The following is a 21,331-nucleotide window of genomic DNA, read 5'->3' on the forward strand; positions in this document are numbered from 1 at the left end:
TAGAGCAAAAATAAGCCAAAAATTGTGTTTTTTGTATGGGATGCCCCCCATAAATTTTTATTTTATTTTAATATAATTATTAAATGTTAAAGTACACAATATACCAAAAGAATGTATGAAAATTTCAAGTGCCTACCTGTTGCCATTATTGATGACGAGCAAGAAAGGCCAAAAAAATCACGTTTGTTGTATGAGAGCCCCCCTTATATTAATTTTATTTTGTTTTTAAGAGAATATACAATGTTATTAGCATGAAAACAAACTTTGAGCACATTTATACGTGGAAGAGCCATGCTTCGGCACGAATGGGCCGGCTCGACCGGATAAATACCACGTTCTCACAGAAAACCGGCGTGAAACAGCGCTTGCGCTGTGTTTCGCCGAGTGAGTGAGTTTACCGGAGGCCCAATCCCCTTACCCCTACCCTATTCCCTTCCCTACCCTCAACTTTTCCCTTCCCTTCCCTACCCTCCCCTATTACCCTATTCCCTCTTAAAAGGCCGGCAACGCACTTGCAGCTCTTCTGATGCTGCGAGTGTCCATGGGCGACGGAAGTTGCTTTCCATCAGGTGACCCGTTTGCTCGTTTGCCCCCTTATTTCATAAAAAAAAAATTAAGTAAACATTTTAGTATAGATCCATACTAAGTCATATTATAAATGCAAAGTGTATAAGTCCGTTACCTCTTCACGCCCAAACCACTGAACCGATTTTGCTAAAATTTTGTATGGATATACTTTGAGTCCCGGGAAAGGACATAGGATACCATATATCCCGGAAAAATATAGGATTCCCGCGCGATAAAGGAATTTTGGCACAACGGAGTTGGGGGCGTCATTTGAAAGGGCTTATCTCGCGAACTACTAGAGCAATTTTTATGTTATTTGGCACAGATAAGAAGTAGACCACGTGAAGGATCATAGGCTACCGATTTTAATTACTTTTTCAGTGGCTATATATTATATACCCGTGCGACGCCGGGGCGGGTCGCTAGTCTAGTATAAAATATAAATACATAATAATCATAAAGAAGGACTTTCCTGCAAACATAATTTAAGTTGTGCAAGTAACTTCAATTCGTGAATAACATTCGCGAATTTCTCACTTCTCTAAGCAACTTTCCCTCTGTTCAGGAAATGACACTTCGGAAATGATGCGGCCCCCATACCACGAAACGGTTTTGAGACTCAAACAATCGTACAAGAATGTTGCGTTCTACTCTAACAAACGTGAAATGATGTTGTTAGAGCAGGACGCGGCATTCTCGTTCGATTGTTTGAATCTCAAAACGGTTTCATGGTAGGCCCCTGAATAGATTTCCACACTGAATATTCACGTCCTTGTCTAAAAGCCGAGGTTGACACACGCTGTATAATGTCACGGAGCGAGGTTTTCCAAACAATTACAGTATACAGGATGTTTAAACGACGTCAAAGGCAATTTCGCCTAAATGCACTTCGCTACTCTGTCTAATTACTGTCTACTGTCCCATTACTGTCTAATTAGACATGATTGTGTGAAACTAATTAGATAGTTTCAAATACGCGGTTTCGAAACTGATTAACAATTGTATTTATAAATCGTCAAAGAAATGCTGAATATAGTCGAGCATTAATTAACTAATGCGTCCTCTGAGACATAGAAGCGGCTTAAGTACTATTACTTACTAAGAAGGAATTGATTCTTAAGCAGTTAGAGGACCTGCGAATTTTAGTCGGTTTATGTTAAGTCCATCCGACACTACCACGACTAACATTGATTCGACACGACCCGACCAAAAAACATAACGTGTCAACTGCCTATGAGTCAATTTCTCTATAAAGTTGGTACATGAGGATTCTTAAGTCTTTGTCTTCCCCAGCCAATGCTATCCCGTCGGGCGTTGTCGGACGTGTGGTCGGGTGGCGCGGGCGCGGCAGGGGCGGGCGCGGCGCGGACGGAGCGCTTCCTGCACGTCGGACAGGCGCTCAAGCTGGACGCCGTGCTGAGGGGAGACGCGCCGACCAGCTTGGTGTCTACTGGTATGACTGTTGCTGTACTAGCATAAAGAACGATGCTATCCCGTCAGACGTGTGGTCGAGCGGCACGGATGGAGCGCTTCCTACACGTCGGACAGGCGCTCAAGCTGGACGCCGTGATGAGTGGAAACGCGCCGACCAGCTTGGTGTCTACTGGTATGACTGTTGCTATACGAGCATAAAAAACGATGCTATCCCGTCGGACGTGTGGTCGGGCGGCGCGGACGAAGCGCTTCCTGCAAGCCGGACAGACGCTCAAGCTGGACTGGCGTCGCCTCTCACTTGGTGTCCACTGGTAAAATATGACTTTTGATACTAGCTACTTAGCGCCTTAGTTATAAAAAGATCCAACCTGTGTATGCAGACATATTAGCGTTCAAGATGGACGCCGTGCTGAAGGGAGACGCGCCAACCAGCTTAGTATCTACTGGTATGATTCTACAATCATAACTTACGCTACTTGAGCTCCACAGGCTTCTAAGCGCTTAGGTACTAATAAAAAGGCTTACGCTCTCGGCTCTGGGCCTGTACCACGAAACGATTTTGAGACTCAAACAACGCACGAGAATGTTGCGTCCTACTCTTACAAACGTGAAATGAGGTTGTTAGAGCAGGACGCGGCATTCTCTTCCGATTGTTTGAGTCTCAGAACGGTTTCGTAGTAGGCCTACTGTATACAGACTTATACAGACGCTTGTTAAATGGAGTTTTGTCGGATACCGTAGAAAAGTGTTTCGACGAACAAGTACAAAACATTGCATCACTATCATCTATGTAGTATGTACACAGTATGGATCTATTTATTAGTACAACGTTAACTTAATTCGATATCGATAAAATTTTAGTTAATTTGTAAAAGTCGTTTAAAAAAGTTTTCCGTAGAACGAAATTATCTTAGTTTTGTAAGTAGATAAGTTTTCATAATGGCGTTTTAGGTTTTTGGCATCTAAACTGCCCTAGGGAAGACCAGCTTGATATCGAAAACAGATAATTCACGTTATTCTCAAAAATGTTAAATAAGTATCTATAATATTCTGGTATTTCCGTTTTCATTCTACTGTCTTACCCCCAGAACAGGAAAATGTCACAAGCTCAGTCTTACCCATTATTGATGTGTGATGCCAAACGCTAAAGTAATTTCCTTAATTTCGCAAAATAGTTATGGAAAAATATTTCAATTATTCCTTGCTTATTTATTACCTAATTAAATAAAAAAAATCTTTCTCATCCTTTGCATTTTTTTCACATTTAAAAAAAGATCATTTTCAAAAATGGAACATTATCGGTTTAGGGTCAGGCGGATCTCGTCGCGCGCCATGGGAGGGTCGGCTGTGGCGGGCTGCGCCGCTACCTGCGACGCCGGTCTGCGCTGAACAGCTGGCCGAAGGAAGACTACTGCTATCTACCACCTCCAACACGTATATTCTAGAAGGTCAGTTAATTGTTTCCTATGATATTAAGTGAAAGCGTGTCTATTGCCTCTGGGTTATTAACTGCCGCACTCAGAGTGGAACATTAATTACTTAAATGTAATTAATTCAAAATTTTGACATAAGCCTCATACATTATCTGTCAAACTCCCCATTAAATTGAAGGTTAATCGTAATTAAATGTAAGCTGTCAAACCGATGAAGGGGAGTTTTTTTTTTTCATTCTTTTAAAAGTTGGTATGTGGCAAACAATTTCATGGTAGTATCTCCATGCCAAACATCTGAATCCGTCAGCGATATTAACGCATGACAGTTTATCGCGCGGGAACCGTACAGTTTTTTGGGATAAAAACTACCCTATATCCTTTTCCGGAACGCCAAGTACCTGCATATCAAATTTCATAAAAATCGGTTCAGTGATTAATGCGTGAAGCGGAAACAGATACACTTTGCATATTTTATATAAATACTAGCTGTCCCGGCAAACGTTTCTTTGCCATAATATAAAGTATTTCGTCCATTATTATTTTATTGAAGTAACTAAATATACGTCATCATGCCAACGTCCATCGCTATCCCGTCGCACAAACAATGGTGGTCGTTAGTCTCGAGTTGTAATAATTTACTATTATTTATTCAACAAATGCACTCATCTATATAATAAGTACCCAGTAGCCGATTCTCAGACCCACTGAATATGCATCTAACATTTTGTTAAAATCAGTAAAGCACGTGGCAAAGTCAGTTAGTAGTAGATCTACCGATTGAAAATATTATATAAAATAAGAAACTTTATCCCGGAACATCTACGCACTACATTGTGTGAATCTTTAATACTCTCCAACCTAAACTGTGCAGATGTCACTGTGGGTCCTTGTTTGCTTTCAAGATCCAAGCGTCTTATACAAAAAGTACAAAACGCATGTGCTAGATACTGCTGTAATATCCCGGTACGAGCGCACGTGACGCCATTCATAAATAACTTGCGTTGGCTTAAGATGGATGGCCGCAGAAAGCTGCACTTCGCTACTCTATTATTTGGGGTTATGAAATCAAAAACTCCCTCATACCTCTTTGAGAAACTGCACTGGGCTAGTGAGAGACAGGCTATTACCAGAGGCTCCGCATATTTGCTTGATACTCCACGTCATCATTCTTCTGCATTCAGAGGTAGCTTCAGATACCTGGCAAGTAAGATCTGGAACAACCTTCTACCGCCATCTTACCGAGCTCTGAAAACAAAAAATAATTTTAAATTAAAATTAAAAGCCCTCTTATTTCGTGAGCAACGATCTTTAAATTAATTATTAAGGCTTAATACAATAGTTATATTTTAGTTAATTTATCTAGAAGTGATTAATATTAATATTGAAATTTAATAGTATCTTATGTATCGTGTTAAAATTTTGAAACGTTATACTTACAAATTTCTTATAATGTCACCTATTAATAATTAATATGATTAAGTAGTACTTACCGTTCGTGGTTTAAGCCGAAACAGGGAGATACAGGTAGTTCGCGGATACTTGTCAGGTACTTATACCAACACTAGCTGTTGCCCGCGACATCATCCGCGTTAACATAGTATAATAACAAAGATGGATAGTTTTCTCCTTTTTGTTTTTGTGGTTCCTTATACAAAGGGTAAAAACGGACCCTATTTAAGCAAACGTCAAACGCAAACGTCAATAAACTTTCATGTTTCTAACTCAAGAAATGACGGACTTTCATTGAAACTTTCTACCCCAATTTCACCCCCTTGGGGGTAGAATTAGCAGAAACACTTAAATACGTATCCATTCATTTTAATCAGTAGCACAAAAATAAACTTTCATGTTTCTAACTTAAGAAATGACGGACTTTCGGACGGACGGACGGTGTGTTTTAGTTATTAGTTATTACATTATCTTTATATATACTTATATTATATTTTTTATATGTAATGGTGTCAAAATTTTGTAAAATTGTTAGTCTTTATCTTTAATGTGTATTGTCTTAACGCATGAATAAACTATTATTATTATTATTATTAAAGCCGTTTCGGAGGAGGACGCGGCCTAACATTGTGACACGAGAATTTAATATATACGATGGATTTCCTCTTTTCATTATCCTGAAAAGGTTATTTTTTTACATCCGTGTCATACGCTATACAATTTTGTTGAGATTCATTACTACATAAAAATTTTTTGATTATTAATTTACATGTAATTGAGAGGTGAAGGTTGTATAGAAGATGTAGAACAAAGCTTTGACGAATGACGACAATAAACAAATATGAGGTCAATACTCAATTGTAGCCTTTGTTTATTGCTCGTTGTAAAAGCGCATTTTATACCCTTGCAAGCTTTTCATAGAGTATTTTTATTTTTCTTTATTTTTATTGACTTATGAATTTTTAATTAATTGCCTATTCAGTTTGTCGAGTGTAGTACAATAAAATGTTTTGTGTTTCTATTTTATATAAATAATAATTATTTTATTTTTACGCGTGCAAATATCTTGCTTAGTCTTTTTTTTTTTTTGCTTTAAAAAATCTACTATTACACAATACGGAGAAATACCACGTTCTCACAGAAAACCGGCGTGAAACAGCGCTTGCGCTGTGTTTCGCCGAGTGAGTGAGTTTACCGGAGGCCCAATAGCCTATTCCCTTCCCTACCCTCCCCTATTCTCTTCCCTTCCCATCCCTACCCTCCCCTATTCCCTATTCCCTCTTAAAAGGCCGGCAACGCACCTGCAGCTCTTCTGAAGCTGCGAGTGTCCATGGGCGACGGAAGTTGCTTTCCATCAGGTGACCCGTTTGCTCGTTTGCCCCCTTATTTCATAAAAAAAAACATATATTAAAGCTTAATTGCTTTCTCTGACCCTATTCCACCTTACTGTTGTTCCGACATTATAAAATTACATTCACTGTTATAATTCTTAAAAAAATATAACAATTTTTTATTACAATTTGTTATATTTTTTAAAGAATTATCATCATCTATTTTTACTTTTATCGCGTTCTTACTTACCTAGCTGACCTACTCAATATTCTTCAAATTTCTCTTCAAATGACAGACCATCAGTCGAAATCGCTCGGCTGAGATTACGTTATTAGATCTTATCGGCTCCAACTTTCCGAAGGTAATGTGCTTGTCGCCTCTAAGCTTCCAAGATAAATTCTACTTAAATATTCCAGGCTTAACTTCAGGAATTGGGCATTTTGGACGGTTGCCAGATTAAAATATTTACGCCAGCTGTTTCTTTGGGATCTCTTCGTGATAACGTTCGCGAGCTACTTTATAGCTTTGTCCACACTGTGCCTTTTTCTGTTCGTCAAGGGCATGCGTTATAACTTATAGCGTAGTCAACAGCGAACGTGAGGCATGCCCGCGACGCATCCGTAACTGACCGTACATCTGACCGTATCCAAAACTTCAAAAATTACAATATTGGCGTTGCGTTCCTTGACGCATTCAAATATTGAATATGAATAGAATATGAAAGTTGAACGTATACGTTACTTTGTCTAGATATTAAAAATATAGTCGTAGTAGGGCGATTCCATTATCGCGGGTGCAACATTTTGACGCACTTAAAGCGTCCTACTGTCAAAATAAAACATATTTATTAATAAATTATCTTTTGAAGGAATACATTTTAACTAGTTTAATAATGATTTGTAAATGAAAACTATAATTAAATCTAAGAAAAGCCACAAAATATGTTTGAAGTACTATCGCGGGTGCAACCAAATCGGCCCTCCATTAAGAACTCGGACGAGTTCATTTGAGAATACTGTTAATTGTGAAACTTTTAGTAATTTATTAACCCATATTTCAAAAGTGTATAAGACAAAGAAATGATTTAACTAGATACAATTAATTTAATTTATTAGTACTAGGAATTATTAACAATTTCCACGATCGCGGGTGCAACATCAGATTATCGCGGGTGCAACCAGTCTAAAGAAATTGAATTTACTCATAAGTCTGCGACTAATTTTTACATTTTTGATATGCAATACATAATATTATTAGTAAGTTGTAATAATACTACTTGAAATTTTGTTATTTTTTAATTATCAGTCATTTATCGATCTGAGAAAATAAATCGTCTAAATCACTAAAAACAATTTAATAATGTAACTTAGGCAAACGTTTTTCGATGTATTGCTATAAAACCGAACTACAGCAAACATTGAATTCAAAATTTTAAAAGAATATGGGAAAATTATAAGAAAAAATATTTTTTTCAAAGAAAAATATTAAATATATATGATTTTTTATGTCATTTGTACCATTTCTTCTAAAATGTTTAAAAATAAAAGAAGATTAATCATCATTTGAAACATCTGTTAAGTAATACATGAAATATATATAAAAATATAAAACACGATGTGACTCTATTGAAATTTTTATAAATCTTGTAATTACATGAAAAGTATTGATAACAAATATAATTTAACGTTATTATTTACCTTAATAATATTAAATATGACGAAAATTACTATAATAGTCAAAAAATAAATTGTTGCTTTTGCAATTGTACTGCTTCGATCGCGGGTGCAACCACTTTTAAGGTACTGTTTTTTCATTAAAAACCATAAAATAGTTTATTCCAACGATTAATTCCTATTTCCCTCTCAAACCTCCTCACTTTTACAAAGTTTCAAATTATTAACAATTTATTTTAGCGAGAAAACTAAACTTTTGTACCTTTTTTATCGCGGGTGCAACAATTGCAACTTTTGTTTAATAATGTTTGAAAACCAATTCAAAATTGTTGTTTTTTTTTTGCGCAGAAATATAAACTTATGTTATATAGTCAATATTATGTAGTGAAATTCAACTTCGAGCTAGTGATTTGTAGTCAAAAATAATCATGTGTGGCATAAGCAGTTTTTCTCGCGCCGTTAGATGATATCACTTCAGAATGTTATAAATCATTCAAATTTAAATTTTTGCTGATAAAAGTTCTTTTGCTAGTAAATATACATCTTTTTATTTATAATTCAATAAAAAATGTAACAAATGCTGTAATTTAAAAATTCGTGTCGAGGGTCGTCTCTAGCGGAATCGCCCAGTAGCCGTTCTATCAATATTGTTTCAACTCTGCTTTTTATCAGGTTAAAAACTTATGTTTCGTAGTATTTTATTATACTTGCTGTAGACCTCTGTTGCTGTACTCTCAAATTATACTTATGAATTATTGTTAACTCTAGGCACTTTAAATGTAATAAATTAAAGTAAGACAAGCGTACAATCAAACTAGAATAACTAAATTTTATCCGAGCTGTCTTTAGCTTTCTGGTAAGGTACCTAGTAAGTGTAGGAAGTCAGTCGCGTGGTAAGCTAAATAAACATATCTAATAATATTATCTATAACAGGGGTCACCAAATGGCGGACCGCGGTCCGCATCCGGACCGCCAACTCATTGTGTGCGGACCAAGCATGTTCGAAGATGAACTTCGTTAAAAATTAAATTCGGTCTCGACCATGTCTCGACATACTGATGAACATATATTATATTTAGCAATAATACATATTTTGTTATTCATTTTTTTAATGTGTGGACCGCGAAAGTCATTTTATTTCGTAAAACGGACCCCGATCGAAACTAATTGGTGACCCCTGATCTATTTATATATTATATTAATAAAAATTATTAATTTGATACTCAAAGTACAGAATATGGAACATAGAGTACCTAATTACACAAGTTCATGCCGCGGTGACATTTGAATGCATTGGGCGAGTGCAGGGGGTGTGGAGTGCGCGGGGGAAAAAATTTCTAGCGTAGTTCGCCCCTTAAGGCAAGTTACACGGTACACCACTAAACCCACTCATTGTCAACAGAAAGCGGCACCACCAAGGTAGTCCTCCGATGGGAGGGGTGCGTGCGCGGCGCGAGGGTAACTGAGCGAGCGGGCGTCTTCCGTGTCGGCGCACGCGCAGCCGGCGGCGCGGGCGGCGCGGGTCTATACGCGCTCCCATTGGCTGAGCTGTGCGCTGGCGCATGGGCGATGAGGCCGCTGCAGGACTGCAAACATGCAAGACTACCAAGGACGAAGACGGCGCATTACTTCGATATATTGGAACAAGGTGGGTACTGGGTAGCTAAGAGTAGTATGACAAAGTTATAGTGTGGCTAAGAAGGGCAGCAAGGGGAGCGCATCTATACGCGCTTCCATTAGCAGGCGCGTGGGCCATGCGACCCCCTCCAGGACTGCAAACATGCGCGGTTACCAAGGACGAAAACCGCACACTACTTTGGTATATTGGAATATGGTGGGCCCAATTAAGCGTTGCTAAAAATAGTGTAGCTAAGCAGAGCAAGGGGTGCGGGGCTGTATGCGCTGTAGAATACTACACTGCCAATAGGCAGAGCTATGCGCTGGCGCGTGGGCCATGCGGACTCAAGACATCCAGGACTGCAAACATACGCGGTTACCGAGTACGAAAACCGCATATTATTTCGATATATGTACTGGAACAAGGTGAGTATTTCCTATTGTACGCACGGATTTTATCGGAATAGGCTGAAGGAATACGAACATGTGCGACTACCAAGAAGAAAAAATTAAGCAGCACCATAGGACCGTCCGCGAAGTACCTACTGAAACTGTAGAAGTAGAATAATTAGTATTAGTTGTTTAACACCCTAAAACTCTCGCGCTGTGCAACGTTCTAGAAAGCTAATGTCAGTCGTATAATAATTTAACAAAGACTTAATCGTTTTTTTTTTTATGAAATAAGGGGGCAAACGGGTCACCTGATGGAAAGCAACTTCCGTCGCCCATGGACACTCGCAGCATCAGAAGAGCTGCAGGTGCGTTGCCGGCCTTTTAAGAGGGAATAGGGTAATAGGGGAGGGAAGGGAAGGGAATAGGGGAGGGTAGGGGATTGGGCCTCCGGTAAACTCACTCACTCGGCGAAACACAGCAGCGCGCTGTTTCACGCAGGTTTTCTATGAGAACGTGGTATTTCTCCGGTCGAGCCGGCCCATTCGTGCCGAAGCAAGGCTCTCCCACGTATAAAATAAAAAATAAAGCCTAAATAAAAAATATTTATAGCTCACTATTGCTACTTACTCTTTAGTTCTCTATCACTAAGTCCATCATTCCATGTTACTTGAAATGGCAATAAATACGAAGTCAATAAAGCAATCCATTAAACGGAGACCAAACAAAAGCTTCGGGTTGAAACTTTTAATCACAAACCATTAACTTTACATAGGGTTGCCAGGCGTCCGGACAAAGCCGGACACAGAAGACTTTTGTTGGCATGTCCGGCCAAAATAAACGGTGTCCGGTACTTCCATGTTGTGATTGTAAAGTTTCCTCCTGATTCTTTTTTTTCTAGTTACTTACTCCTTTTTTCCTTCTCTTTTAAATCGAAATTCCTCAACAATACTTATAGGTTGTCTAATGTCTATTGTCTACTGGCTGTCTTTTTTACCCAAATAATTTCGTAATATCAAATCAGTGTCTAAATTGGTTCCTGCACTAGGCGCAGCTTGTCTTGCAGGTCCCCAATATGTCGTAGTCTCCAAATGTCCGGCTTTTTTACCTCCGTGCGGCAAAACTTGTCAATCCGGGTATTAGTTTTAGTGTCTAAATACACCATACCGAAGATACGCGACCGAAGTTCCGTGGCCGATATTACGTTTCGACGCATTCGGTTTATATAACACACGATAAGAGCCGAACCGAAATTTCGCGTGGCGGAAATTCTGTTGCGTAACTTTGTCTGAGTATTCAGTGTCTAGAACACCGCCGAATTGACGCCGAAAAAAAACCATTACCGCCGAATCGCTGCCGAACTTACGCTCGATCGAGGTTCGGCTGTACGGTATAACGCGACGAAATTTCGGCATGATGTGTCATCGGTATTGTTTAAAATACATTGCAGGTGTAATCTTGCCGAACTTCGGCCGCGTATATTCAGCATGGTGTGCTTAGAGTTTAAACCCTCAGCGACTTGTCAACCCTACCAACATAGTCAAGGAGTCATTTTCATATTGTACGTCCCATGTAACACGAGTGCATAAACATGTTTTATTCATGGGTTGTTCGAAACCGCGATTTTGCATACAACATGCATATAAAATTATCATAATACATTATGTCGCAACCTACATCCTAGAAACCACTTCGCTTGATGACTATAACACTTTTATAGCTTTAGAGAGTGCAAAATCTTGCAATACGAAATCTCTTTAAAATTTCAAATTAATATTTTAAACTAGCTGTCCCGGCGAACTTCGTGTCAATTTAAAACCTTCCCTGGACTTCTACGAAAACGAATTTTAGTCTTAAAAGACTAAAATTAGCCCAATTGACAACCTCTGTGGTTCAGTGGTGAGCGCGTCGGTAGCTCAAGCCGGAGGTCGCGGGTTCGAATCCCGCCGACGGAACAAAGAGTTTTCAAAGTTCCCAGGTCTGGATGTGTATTAAATATGTGTATGATATAATAAAAATCTTAAATATATGTATAATATAAAAGTATTAAATATATTTCCATCGTCTGGTACCTGTAACACAAGTCCTTTAGGTACTTAGCACGGGGCCAGACTGACGTGGTGTAAGGCGTCCATAGATATTATTTAATCCGTTTAGCCGTTTTCGACTAGTAACTCATTTGAAAATCCATTTTTATATAATATAAGAGGATAGATTTCAAATTATTAATTTACGATAGTCGAGAGGTAGGTACTTAGTAAAGAAATAATGGAGTACCCACCAGAAACGCTAATAAATAATGAAAGTGTCAAATAAATTGGTAATAATAATAATTTATGGACGGCAGACCCATTTTATGCTGAATTTAAAGGGAAAAGTACCCTTACATTAAATGTGTTCAATTTTATGCATTAACCTGAGTTAATGCATAAAATTGAACACATTTAATAAATATAAATTTAATAGCCTGCATTTCAAAAAGTTTTTAAATTTTTCACTTTATCAGTACCTACTAAAAATCTTTTTCTTTTTCAGGCGAGGGTGGAACGACTTTATTGGCGGTTGCTATTGGACGAAGAGTGCTTCTCTTATCAGAGGAGGCAAAACCAGACAGTGAAATGGGATTCGAATACACACACGTAAAGGTAAACCCTAAATATCCACACTAAGGGCCGCGTCACACCGGAATGGCAGCGGCGAGGCGAGCACTTTCAGTGTCATATGATTTTAAACTTTATCTTCATTCTTTTAGTACATACATACATATATAATATATATATAAAAAGGGATTATTAATTGTGTTAGTAACGCTATAACTCGATAACGGCTGAACCGATTTGGCTAATGTTGGTCTTAAAACAATCCTGGAAGTCCAGGGAAGGTTTTTAAGTGACACGAAGTTCACTGGGACAGCTAGTACTTATTAAAAATTTAATGTGTGTCTATTTGCCAGGCTACCTTCTCCTCACTCAATCCGGTGAACAAATTTTAAGGAAATCTTCTTCAGCTTATTCACGAAAAGTAGTTCGCGTGCAAAACGATGCAACGACGTGCTTTAAAAGCTTTGTATTCCTCAACTGAATATCCTGATTATATCTTAGATAATATGGGAATATTATGTGTGGCCACAAAGGAAGATCTTCCGACCGAGTGAGGTGGAATGCTCGGTCAGACCGAAGCCCACTGGATTGATTTCAGGCGAGTGAGCCAAGATCTTTTCTTTATCGCTTCTATATAGAATCGCCAATCAAGTGTATGGCATTGACATAAGACGATTCGTACGTCAACGTCATAATATTAACGAACGCTTATTGTCAGTTCCCTACAATTTGATCGGCGATTCTATAACGAAGCGATAAGGAAAAATCTTGGCTAAATGGCCAGCTGTTGTATATTTAGGGTGTATATGAGTCCCTTGTATAGAGCTCACTGCTTAAGTAAAAAGGTCCGATTTGAAAAATTATTTCAGTGTTAGATAGCCCAGTAATAGAAAAAGGCTATAGGCCATATTTAAAAAAAAAAATTGTTGTTTTTTTTTGTTAAGATAAGACGTGCAAATTTAAAATTTTTGACAAAAGCGTGGCGTTCGAATTTCGATCATTTACATAACAGAAAATAGCCATAGCCTAAAAAATTTTGTCATTTAGATTACTGAAATACTTAATTCATCACGTTTTTTAAATATTATTTGAATAATCGAAAGCCTTGCCCAGAAAACTTATCACGTTGAGCGATAAACTATTTATTCTTATTAGTTTAAACGTACTCATAACAAATTAATAGAATTTAGGTTTTTGCCATGTTTTTCGGTATTTTCGCCACTGTGCGATGCATTGATACTATGGCGCACATATACAAGCCGCGCGCGGTGCCTTTGTATGAAGATAACTTACTTCCCCTCCTTTTACTATGGTAATAGCCTCTAAAATCCCGCCGAGATTTTGTTGTGTGCCGTACGTGGCGACTCGTTGATACTATGGCGCACACATACAATGCCGCGCGCGGTGCCTTTGTATGAAGATAACTTACTTCCCCTCCTTTTACTATGGTAGCAGCGCTGAAAGTGTATATTTTTTTAAACTTTTGTAAGTATGAGCAACGTCATGACGCTGGGGCGCTTCCAATATAAATTACAAAAAAATTTGCTCATTCAGCTCTGCCACTTTCACAGTGAACTCTATATTGTTAGGGACACATACTCACCCTGAAGTATTATCACTTTGTTTTGTTACACCCTATATAAATATCACGTGGCCGAGCATAACACCTCGCTCGGTCGGAAGATCTTCCTTTGTGGCCACCACGCATATAATACGGGCTTTGGCCCACCACACATTCCCACCACTGTATCTTCTGTGTCGCCAGGATCGACAGCGGTATCCAACCACAAAAACCCTTTGATATGATCTCAGGGAGCCCGAGGGACATGCTAAAGCTGTCTTGGGACCCGCATCGAAATTAATCAGAAGAAGATAGAAGGAGTAGGAAGTATACAGTTTTCCCTCCCCATAAAAAGCGGGAGACAGCACAAAGTTGCAATGACCGAAAGTCAAAGAACTAAAGGGAAAGCACCACGGGAATAATTAATGTTGATTATGACTACGAAGCTAGATCTAAGTTAATGTTGGAATTTCTTTTGTTACACTGTTTCCAGTAATAATTATGACAAAAACGCTTAAAGGCACGGAAGTTCCTTATATGGGACTCCAGATTTACAAAGTATGTTATTGAGCATTATAGATCTTTCGTTATGCCAGAGGTTACACTCCCAGAGAACATGATGGGCGGTTTGTTCAAACATGTTACCTTCGGTCGAGCACTCGCACATGGGTAATTCTACTAATTTAAATCCATAGAGTTTCGCTTTAAAATTACCATGACCGGTCAGGAATTGAGATACGCAATGATCAATATCCATCCAGTGTTTGGATAGCCACCACGCATATACCCCACATTGAGGTGGCGGTACCCACAATTCACCTAACAATCCTGCATCGCGCTATCGAAGTTTTCTAAGTGCGTCGGTATATATACGACAGCTGAGATGTATCACGTGGGCTCCGGCCTGACCGAACACAACACCTCGCTCGGTCGGAAGATCTTTCTTTGCGGCCTCCTCGCATATTCCCACAATAAATTAAACCGTTATGCCCAACTCGCGTATAATATATTCGCCCGTTTGTTTTTAGTAGAGGTACCTACTCCTTAGTTCTGTCTACTCTGGTATATATTTAAGTATATGTTGTTTCAGGACATCCAACTCAGCGAAAGTCCGCTCCTCATTAAGCTGATGGAGAGCGACGTCGGCATCATGGTCGTTGGCTACAAGAACCACTGGGAGGTGCTGGAGACGAACACCGGTCAGGTATGGAGAGAGAATCCTTAGTGTCTAAACACACTAGGCCGAAAATACGCGGCCGAAGCTCCGCATGGTTACGTCAGCAATGTCAAACGCATACAATATGACGCCACATAATTCGGCATGGTGTATCATCGGCAATTTTAAATACATTGCAAGCGTACTCATGCGGAACTTAGGCCGCGTAGCTTCGGCATGATGTTGAGACACTCACTGCCTCACTCAGAGTGGAACATTAATTACTTAAATGCAATTAATTCAAAATGTTGACATAAGCCCCATACATTATCAGTCAAACTCTTCATTAAATTGAAGGTTAATCGTAATTAAATGTCTCTGAGTGCGGCGGTTAGATTACCTATAAGTCAGAATAACTTATTGTCCACAAGCTATGCAGGGATAAACTGACGACCTCGGGTTCGAAATTCGAATCCCGCCGATGGAACAAAAAGTTTTCAAAGTTCCTGGGTCATGGATGTGTATGAAATATGTGTATCTTATAATAAAAATCTTAAAAATCTTTATATATATATATATATATATATATATATATATATATATATATATATAGTATAAAAATATTAAATATATCTCCGTTGTCTGGTACCTGCAACACAAGTCCTTCAGGTAGTCCTTCGGGGCCAGACTGACGTGGTGTGAAGCGTCTTTTTTTTCATTTTGTTAGAACTTATGTCGAATATTTCATTACTCACTCGCACAGAATCAGGAAATTGTAACTCAAATTGAAAAAAATATAATCGGGATTTTTTTTTCAAATCTCTGAACGTCGGCTACTAGTGCCCACCCAGCTCTGGATTATTATGTGTAGGCAGTATAGGCCATGGCCCGTGGCCACAGCGTCCTACGAAGTCTTTAGGGGCGCGGCAGCGTCAGAGGATGGCGGCTGAGTCAGTGTTACCAACTATGGGGATTTCCCACTAAATTTAGTGGGAAAAAAATTATTTTGTGGGTTTTTTAGGGGGTAAAATATTTTGGGGATATTTTTGGGAATAAAAATTTTGAAGAATTTTGAAGGAATATTTTTTTAATAACAGCCTTAAAGTGGCTCGGAACTTTGCCGCGACTCGCGAGCGACCGCGACGGACGAAAATTCAAACGAAATACCACTTTATGACATAGGCTATAGGTTTCATTTTACTCAACCACCTTTTACACCGCCGCCGCGCCGGCGGCAGCATGGGTCGCCATGTAAATGTCAGTAGAAAATGATACCTATATTCTATGTCATAAAACTCATAAAGTAGCATTTTATTTGATTTTTTACCGGTCGCGGTCGCTCGTGGCATAGATCCGAAAGCCACCTTAAGCCCGGCTGCACATTGTCCGAATTCTGATCAGAAACAGTTGAATTTCGCCGGACCGCCACCCCGCACACTATCCAAAATATCCTTCCGACGAGTTCGAGCTCACTCGGCTCAGTACAAAATGTAAGAGACAGCGCGGACGTACAACTGTTTCTATCAGAAATTTCGGACCATGTGCGGCCGGGCTTAAGATGGAACTGCCGCACAAAGCACATGTCGCTATAGTCTTTTGAGTCGTACCAGCTGCCAGTAGGCTGACAGATTATTACATTTGTTGTCATTGTATGTAATGAAAAAAAGAAAGATTGAAGTATTTAAAAACTGCCGGCCTGTTTGTTTGTTTGGCCTGTTGAAGGTGTATTTCAGCGTTTTGAGCGCTTAGTAGAACATACCGCAAGAAATTTTAAATATTTTAATTTTTTGGGGAGTTTTTGTTGAAATTTAGTGGGTTTTGAAGTTGCTTTAGAGGGAAACGTTTTGAATAGTTGGCAACACTGGGCTGAGTTCGTAGTTACAAAGGGGCGGCAAAATTAAAGTGGCCTATAATACTTATCTTATATATAAATAATCCTGGTCATATCAACTGAAGGAGATTAGTAGGAAAGTTTACTCAACGTGGCATTCTCTGAAGCGACTTCGGTATTTACTGCCGGTACCTACTAAAGTAGCCTTGGCAGAATCACTATTTTTGCCCCTTTTCGACTACGCGGATGCTTGCTTCATCAACTTGACCGAAGACCAACTTAACAAACTTGATCGTCTTCAGAATCTTTCAATTAGGTTTATTTTTGGCTTGCGCAAATTTGCTCGCGTATCTGAGTTCCGCAAGAGGCTCAAATGGTTACCCATCCGCTTTCGTCGCAATGCCCGTGCACTCTCCTTCCTTTATAACATCCTATTTGATTCCAACAGTCCTAAATACCTAAAAGAAATCTTTAACTTCCGTTCCCCCGACAGGCATGAGCTGCGTCCTTCAAAAAAAATCCTTCTTGATATCCCTATTCACCACACCAAGTATTTCCACTCATCCTATACCATACACTCCGTCTTACTCTGGAACTCTCTCCCCACCAATATAAGACTATCAAAAACATTAAACACATTCAAGTCATCCCTGAAAGAATACTATCTCAATACCTCTTCGTAATGGCATTACATTAATTGATTTGGAACTGTGCATAATTTTCATGTGTTATTTAACGCAAATCATATACCTAGTATTTATCTTATGTTATCTACAATATTAAATACTCAGTAATTGTATATGTAATAGTATTATTGATAAAATATTTATTTTATAATATTTTATGTGTAGTATTGTATTATATTGTAATATATATTATATTACTATTATAACATATATTATATATGTAAGTATTTTATTCGTTATTTATGATTGTATTTATATATTGTTATTGATAGTGTTTAGTTTTAATCTTTTATTTCTAATATTTTTATACTTTAAGCACAACGCCCTTTTCTCCAGCAATTTGCTTCTTTCTTTCAAAGGTTGCCTGGAAGAAATTGCTATGTAGTAATAAAGCCGCCTTTGTGTGCTCTCGCCATTTTATGTCTTTTTATTTTATGTATATTGTTATTGTAACTGTGATTGTGCACAATAAAGTATTCATTCATTCATTCATTCATAAAATTCTCGTGTCACAATGTTAGGCCGCGTACTCCTCCGAAATGGCTTTACTGATTTTAACCAAATTTTATATGCATATTCAGATTTCAGTGGGTCTGGCTACTGGGTACTTTTTATATTGATAAGTGCATTTGTTGAATAAAATATAATAGTAAATTATTAAAACTCGAGGCTGGCGGCGACCATTGTTTGTGCGACGGGATAGCGATGGACGTTGCCATGGTGACATACTTATTTAGTCACTTCAATAAAATAATACGGGCGAAATACTTTATATGGCAAAGAAACGTTTGCCGGGACAGCTTGTGCAGCTAAAGTTAGTAAGAATATAAATCCGGCCCTGATGAAGAGATAATCCTTAGATTATTATTATTAACTAGATGACGCCAGCAACGCCGTTGCACTAAAATTAATATATCGTGCGAAAATTTTCCGGGATGAATAGTATCTTATGTCCTTTCCCGGGACCCAAAGTATATCCATCCCAAATTTCAGTAAACATTGGTTCAGCGGTTTCGGCATGAAGAGGTAACAGACAGAAAGACAGACAGTACACACTTTCGAATTTATAATAGGTGTGGATTTCTTTGGGTAAAAACCTCAGTAAAAACCTTATAGGTACAACTTTGCACGGTCAAAAACAAAAACAATTTAACTCAAGATTATTCAATAAATATTCACGCTAGAAGTGCAGAGGGAAATAGGCTACATTTTATCACGATAGTGGCGCGAACGAGGTCTAAATAATAAATATCTGTCCCCCGGGCCATGAATTTGACACGACATATTGGGGCTTATGAAATATGTGCTCATAGTGTAAGCCCATGCAGCGACGAAATGGAAATGGGCATCAAAAATTTAAGCTCCTAGTATTGAGTAAAATAAATTACAACACAGTATTGGTCTTAAAATTGTTGTATTGTAAATTGTAATGCTTCGGATGATGGACATTATGATCTTTACCACATTATAACACCATTTACATCCTTATACTAGGGTGATGCCTTGTGTTAGCGTTGCTTGTGTTTTGTATGGAAGTTACAACAGCGTTATATAGGCTTAATGTCAAAAAATGATTATTAGTAGAAAAAAATCTTACGCTGCCTCTATACACCCTTTGTAACTTTCCCTCTATACACCCTTTGTAACTTTTTATTAGTAAGAGGGTTAATGTATATCAGAGAAGTTAATTCCTAGGCAGATGGCGGATCTAAGCAATTTGGTCACGAATCCGGCCGATCACAGCTAACATTGAATAGACCAAAAGACGTAGGTCCGTCAACTGCCTCGGAATCAATTTCCTCGATGGTACAAAAAATTACGAACGGGTAACTAGTATGAGACTGTAAGAGACATAATTCATTTTGCCCAAGATCAACATTCGACGTCATTTGTGCTTACAAAATACAACAAGCAGCTGCGTTACCATAGTTGCCAATGGATATCCATGATGGTCATGGATATCCATTAATTGGTCAATGTGAAGAGAGTGCTCGATTTTCAAATCTTGAGTGCAATTTCCAAGATTTTGCAATTTCAAGATTTTTTAGTCTCTACAATCTACATAAAGAGCTTTCAAGTTTTAGATTGTATTTTGATGATTGAACGTGATATACAGACTTTTAAATAAGCTCGAACAGTAATAGATCTGAAACGACAATTTAAAAGCACAATACAAACTAATCGAACAAATACTACAAACTTTATTGAGATACTTTAAATAAAAACTAACTTCGGTCAGAAAAGACTATAAAATAAGGGTTTGAAACAATTACTTAGAAACTTTCTATCTCACCAAATTAACTAAAACAATTTACTCCGAGTTTATCAGGGCGTGTGAATCGTAGTTAACGTTACTTTAATGTTATTTACGTTTTATTTCAATACGGTTTTACGTTGGGAATACTTTTTATATCCTCTACGTTGCAACGCCTGTTGAGTTTACGATTATTAGTTGTACGTGCGTGCCGTACTCAAAGGTGGATTTGATTAATTAAAAAGAAATAAACTTGTCCTACCTAGGTTTTGTCTAAATAAAGTGTACGTACCTTATCTAATTTAATGGAAGGCTTATCTTACTTACTTTTTTCATTGGAGGCACACTATTTAGTTACCTATGATAATATTATGTCGATGTTTCTTTAAAGTTTAAGTCATAGCGCGGCACCAAACAAACTCTACAGCTGTTGTATTTTTTGCAATAGCAATTAAAACTGAAGACAGAACACAGGGCACAACTTTACAAACACGACAGGGTGTAACAAAACTAAATAATATAGAGTTCACTGTGAAAATAGTAGCGCTGAAAGAGCATACACACCCTAAAGTATTATCAGTTATCACTTAGTTTTGTTATATCCTGTAACAAAACTAAGTGATAATGCCCGGCAAGGCTTTTGACTCTCTGTTCCACCTCTATTTCTCTCTCTCTCTCTCCCACTTTCTCTCTCTCATAATACTTTAATTTCAGAGTGTGAAGCGCGCGGAGGGGTCGGAGGACGCGGGTCCGCGGCGCGGCACGCTCGTCAACGCGCTCCGCATCGGCGACGAGAGGGACGGACAGATCATACTGTGCTACAACCGTATGTAGCATTCTGCTTCTCTTTTTTTAACCCCCAACGAAAAAGAGGGGAGTCTGACTGTCAGTGTGTATGTCTGTCCGTGGCAACTGATAATGATGAACTGAGATGGAAATTGACTAGCGTCGTTCCTCGGCAACTTTTGTAAAGAGTTACAAATGTGTTGCCAAGGAAATACGCTCTCTTATTAAAAGTTTGCAATAATGGCGGGCGTAATGATCAGAATAGAATAGAAATCTATCCTGACCATATTACTCCCTGGAAGTCTGCAGTCTATTGTTTTAACATCGATGATACAATGTACCCCCACTTCCCGGCTTCACAAACAGTGCGGTTACGTAAAACAATCTGCCCCGCAACGTGAGCATGAACAAACAAACTAGACTTAGCTGCGAACAAAGGACTTTGAAATAACAAGATTTGATCGTTTGAAATTCCAATTAAATGTTTACTCGACTAGTTATAGCCTTATTTAGGAAGGGACGAGCCTAGCACAGTTACATAATGATTTAAGGGCGAAGCCA

General features: G+C 38.5%; 1 protein-coding gene and 1 long non-coding RNA gene across 2 annotated transcripts in view; one reads left to right on the top strand and one right to left on the bottom strand.

Annotated features, from left to right (window-relative positions):
• LOC121729538 (GTPase-activating Rap/Ran-GAP domain-like protein 3) overlaps nucleotides 1-21,331 on the top strand; it is a 155,526-nt gene that overhangs the window by 126,694 nt on the left and 7,501 nt on the right. The window contains exons 13-18 of the mRNA XM_042118078.1: nucleotides 1,861-2,020; nucleotides 3,309-3,449; nucleotides 9,292-9,537; nucleotides 12,432-12,541; nucleotides 15,148-15,261; nucleotides 20,699-20,810. Of these exons, the coding sequence (XP_041974012.1) occupies nucleotides 1,861-2,020; nucleotides 3,309-3,449; nucleotides 9,292-9,537; nucleotides 12,432-12,541; nucleotides 15,148-15,261; nucleotides 20,699-20,810 (883 nt within the window). The remainder of the gene's footprint in view (nucleotides 1-1,860; nucleotides 2,021-3,308; nucleotides 3,450-9,291; nucleotides 9,538-12,431; nucleotides 12,542-15,147; nucleotides 15,262-20,698; nucleotides 20,811-21,331) is intronic.
• Nucleotides 4,520-4,989, bottom strand: LOC121729539. The gene is made up of 2 exons (XR_006035978.1): nucleotides 4,925-4,989; nucleotides 4,520-4,679 (listed from the first exon to the last, which is right to left on the bottom strand). It is a non-coding gene; the product is annotated as an uncharacterized LOC121729539 (long non-coding RNA).

This window comes from Aricia agestis, chromosome 8, assembly GCF_905147365.1.
Source record: "Aricia agestis chromosome 8, ilAriAges1.1, whole genome shotgun sequence".
In the NCBI taxonomy this organism is placed as follows: domain Eukaryota; kingdom Metazoa; phylum Arthropoda; class Insecta; order Lepidoptera; family Lycaenidae; genus Aricia; species Aricia agestis.